General features: G+C 47.1%; 1 protein-coding gene across 1 annotated transcript in view; it reads right to left on the bottom strand.

Annotated features, from left to right (window-relative positions):
- The window catches only part of slc17a6b (solute carrier family 17 member 6b), a 24,961-nt gene extending 20,837 nt beyond the window's left edge, over positions 1-4,124 (bottom strand). Inside the window, exons 1-3 of the mRNA XM_062524645.1 lie at positions 3,929-4,124; positions 1,709-1,961; positions 725-843 (exon numbers count right to left, since the gene is read on the bottom strand). Coding sequence (XP_062380629.1) covers positions 725-843; positions 1,709-1,961; positions 3,929-4,029 — 473 coding nt within the window. The 5' untranslated portion in view covers positions 4,030-4,124. The remainder of the gene's footprint in view (positions 1-724; positions 844-1,708; positions 1,962-3,928) is intronic.
- Positions 4,125-5,000: the final 876 nt, after the last annotated feature.

The raw sequence follows: 5,000 nt of genomic DNA, 5'->3' as shown, positions 1-5,000 counted from the left end.
AAAAGTTTCAGCCTAGTGACTGAGGTCAGTCGAAGTTTAAAAAACGAATGTCTTATATTGGTTATATGTGTTTTAAAACAATGGCTGAGTGATGTCGGTGGTCGTTCCTCATCGATGACCCGTGTAGACGTGTGCTGGTGTCTGGCAACGACAGAAGGGCCGGTCTCCATGCCCCCGGCACGCGCGGGATTAGTCACGGCACCCCTCCGGGAGCTCATTAACAGGTGGAGGAAAGCTCGCGCCAGCTCTCAGCAGCTCCACCGTCCGCCTGCTGCAACCCGGTCAGCTAACGGCACCTCAAGCCAGATCCGTTTAGAATTTCTGGAACGCGATTTTTACCACATGGTTTTTATTAGCCTACTATTTTCTGTCTCGCAACAAAGATGAAGGAACGAAAAGTCACATTTGAAAAATAAATAAATACATAAATAAATAATAAAAGTTGATGAATCTGTTTCGGATATTTTTGTTACAGTTTACAAATACAAATAAAATGTATTTATTACATTAAATCAATATTGTACAAATGTGTCTAATAGCAAAATGCCGGTTAAATAGGAAGCGCGTGGTGGCATGAGCCCTGGTTTAGCATTCCAAATTGGACATGATACACTGATTACGCATTGTGAGCTTGCACATCCGGTAGTAATATATGTGTAGGCTTATAGACACACACACACACACACACACACACACACACACACACACACACACACACACACACCTGTTTGCCGCCAGTCTCGAGGATATGTACCCCCCCGGGATCTGTGTGACGATATAACCCCAGAAGAAGGAGCCGTGGATCATCCCCACCGTCTCTGGGTCCCAGTTGAATTTCGCTTTCTGCAGAGAGAATTGCAAACACCCATGCAAACATAATACAATTGTTATGGTAGTAACACTAACAACAACAATGATAACATGAGTAGGTCTAACAATAATAATAACAGCCCATGGATTTATTTAAGCAGCCTAATTTAAAAGACCGTGGCTTTCTTTGTTATTTTCAAGCAGCGAAATCGTGGGGATTCAATGGAGTTTCCTCTTATCAGAACATTTAAATACAGCACAGACCATTTTTGGAGCCCAGAATCTAGTTATATTCGACAGTCATTCAGTTTCACTGCAATATAAAATACAAAATCTGTACAAACATTAAACCACTACTGTAAATAGCATTGTTTAATAAATAAATCTTACAAGGGTTAATATAGGGAAATACTTGGAATTAGGTAATTGCGTAGCCTACTTTGAGTAGCCTATCATTGAACTAATAGGCTAAAGAAATCAGTTTTTCACTTACAACACTACCCTTCTGACATTTCACTGTCATGGTCACTGTTGCAGGGCACACTCAAAACGAGTGTGTGTGTGTGTGTGTGTGTGTGTGTGTGTGTGTGTGTGTGTGTGTGTGTGTGTGTGTGTGTGTGTGTGTGTGTGTGTGTTTAACAGGAGGGGTTTTATTGGTACCGGTGTTGCGTCACGAGCTCGGATCAGAGAGGCCCCGGTGATGCCGCACGCGGGGGCGGGTATGTGCCGCGCGCCTCTGCATCACCGACAACACGAGTGAAGGGAGGAGGAGGGGGGACACGACACCGTCATTTAGTCTACGTCAAGAGTAAACCTCCCTTCACCCACCCACCCTCACTCTCTCTCTCTCACACACACACACACACACACACACACACACACACACACACGCACACACCTCTGTGACGATAATCTTGCCATCCCGGTGGATTGTGCTGTTGTTGACCATGCTGACGATGGCCACGCCCAGGTTGCAGCGGATCCCGAAAGAGATGCAGAACCCGAGGCCGCTCATGATGGCGATGATGTACCGGCGCGGGAGCCCGAAGCACGTGCAGTCGCACAACGGGGTCTTCTTCTCCGCGGCCATCGGGCGGCCATCTTCCGTCAGCTCGATGTTCTCTCCGGGCTTCTGTCGCCGCTCGAGCACTCTGCGATGGCGGGAAAGAGTGGGGAAGTCATTCTACCCGCCTTGACCTGAGCTCGAGCCTGGCCTGGCTCCAAACCGGCGGGAGTGTCAGGCGAGGGCAAAGGGAAATCTCTCTCTCTACTCCCTCTCCCTCTCCTCTCTCTCTCTCTCTCTCTCTCTCTCTCTCTCTCTCTCTCTCCCTCTCTCTTAGAGTTGATTAACTATTAATGATAGTGAAACTGGAGCCTCCTGCATTTCCACACACAGATTTTTAGGTTAGTAATGTCCTCTTACAGGGGAACACCTCAGAGAGGCCTCTGGCCACCGGTCTCTTCCGGCTGAACATTTATCATTCAGCTCCAACTCACCTAAACAGCCCACACAACACACACAATACACCGAGGTGTAGCCACCCCCAGCACACTAGAACCCGTGTCAAATAAATGTATGTGAGTGTGCGAGAGAGAGAGAGAGAGAGAGAGAGAGAGAGAGAGGTGTGTGTGTGTGTGTGTGTGTGTGTGTGTGTGTGTGTGTGTGAGTGAGTGAGTGAGATATGTGGCTGGGAGACATCGCGGATTGCGGCCTGTACCGCATTGCAGCATTTGCTCACCTTCGCCCTTATTTGCATTCACGGGAACTCGCGCGCTCCCATCTGAGAAGACGCACGGGCCTTTACATGCGTGAATCAAGTGGCAGAAGTGTCAAAGCCCACAACGTGTATTTCTCCCACTAGATGAAACATGCCTATTCCGACATATATTCCGACATAGTCGTCCATGTTGAAGAGGGTTTCGAATTATGGGAAATATACTACGGCACAATCTTCACATGCTATTCATACCCAACTGATGTTAATACCTAAAATAATCCTCGGGAAACGAATGCAATGTCAAAACGTCTGTAAAGCATTTCGATTTTACATGATTTTCTCATTGGGCCCGTGTATGATGCTCGGATCCACAATACTGGTGTGCATTTTATTATTTTACCGATCATCATTCGATTGTTTTGTAACGAAAACAGGTGAAGTCAATCTGTATCTCGTGCGATTTCAATTATTTTTTGTAGAATTCCTGTGTTTAGCTAGACACCAGTGTAAAGGGGAAAATGCCAATAAAGCTGTCCTAGGGCGGGTGTGAATTGCATCTGTAAAATAATACTGGCACATAAAATGGCGAAGAATCGAATTAAATAGGAAATTATTTCGATTATGTGTGAAAAGTCAAAAATAGCCCATCATGTCCCTTTTCAGTTTCCTTATCCCATCTCGCCTGAATAAAGCTCTACCTACAAGCACGCCTTCAGAGAGGGAGAGAGAGAGAGAGAGAGAGAGAGAGAGAGAGAGAGAGAGAGAGAGAGAGAGAGAGAGAGAGAGAGAGTCTGAATTTGGAGTTTGCTGTTAAACATCGAAAAGCATCGACCCACGTCCGCACAGGTAAATAAATTATACGAGAGAAGCGCTCACGCGATGACAGCAGACGCCTATTCCCTGTCAATTATCCTTTCACTCGCTTACAGTCTAAAATAAGCTCTTCTCTCGTTCTCTCTCTCTCTCTCTCTCTCTCTAGGGAATGCTTACATTCAACTCTTACTACGCAATGGCGGGCACTGCGCTCCCTCCATAACAACCACATCCACCAAAGACGGAATTAATTCAGCTCGCGCATGATCTGCACGGCTGCTGCAGGTTCCTCGAATTTTTAAGAATGGCACGCTCTCCCTTCACTCGTGCACGCAAGGCCCGAGCTGGAACACATCAAGCACTCTTCAAAGGACAAGTCACCTTCACTCTAATCTGAGTCCGTTCCCCCCAACAGACATATAATTCACATCTAAATCTGTCCCTGTTTTAATGGAAATTAATATTTAATTATATATTCAACTGCAGTACATATAGCTGATTTTACGTCCAACGTTAATGCAGAAATGGCTGGTTTTAAACACTGGTTGTTCGGAGTAGGTGGGTATAAATTAAATGTTTATAAATACCTGTACATATGACCCAGCGTCTTCCCCGCGAACTGCTTCAGCCCCTCTTTATTGGGGGTGAACCCCCGGGCTGCGGGCTCGGGCGCAGGCTCGGGCTCCATGTCCAAATGCGAATAATCCGACGGTACTGCTTCGTCCTCCGTTAGAGTGTCATGTTACGGTACGGTTGTGGCGACCGAACTTCACACCAGAGAGAGAGAGAGAGAGAGAGACAGTACAAAGGTGTTTCCTGCTGAAGAGGAACGGAGGTGCCTCAAAGGTGTACCGTTGGAACGGGTGGCTGGCGGTGTGTGTGAGAGAAAACGCCTAGCTACATGTAGGAGTGGAGCTGGTGCCTGGTCACAAACACACACTCTCCGCTTCGGTGGCGCTCAGCATGCGCACGCAATGCCATATCTTCGTGACTAAACAATTTGTTGCAATAAAATATTTCTAACCTGTTAAGAAACGATTCTTTATTTTTTCATAAAACTAGGAGGGTTTTCAATCATGATCAAATCGAAATTGAATATCCTTTGTTGAATCAAGAGTAACAAAATCCTGACAACTGATAAGACTGAACGGGTGAATTCTGAATTGTTTTAGTCACGAGATGATCCTAATTCCCGCGCTCCTTCTCGTGGCTTTTTTGGTGGTGCGACTTTCCAGCACCAAGGTCAGCGATGCTCGCGCGTCTGGCCCAGTGGCGCGTGGTGTGTCCGAGCTGTTCACGCGGGAGCGCCTCTCCCGTCCGCCAGCCCGTGATCGACTGGACGCTGCGCTGGGAGGGGTCGCACGCACACCGAGAGGATGGCGCGTATCTTTACGCGAAGGCATCGCTCTCTGTCACAGCAGTAATGACGCACATGTGATTGCGTATAAAAGCTTGTCAGATATTAAGCCACACGCACAACTTTAACCCCCTTATTTTGTTTTTATTTCCTGGTGGGTGTGGCTCACATCGGAAAGCTCAGCTAGACAGGGGCGGTGCCATGGAAACCAAATGAGCTGTGGATTCCCTTCTCCAAAAAACGGCGCTGTGGTGAACGTGGGGTGGATAAATCATTTAGGCTTCTCCCTCTCGCCTCCTTTC

Source organism: Sardina pilchardus, chromosome 21 (genome assembly GCF_963854185.1).
Source record: "Sardina pilchardus chromosome 21, fSarPil1.1, whole genome shotgun sequence".
NCBI lineage: Eukaryota > Metazoa > Chordata > Actinopteri > Clupeiformes > Clupeidae > Sardina > Sardina pilchardus.
The sequence above is the reverse complement of the archived record's forward strand: the minus strand, read 5'-3'. Positions and strand labels throughout refer to the sequence as shown.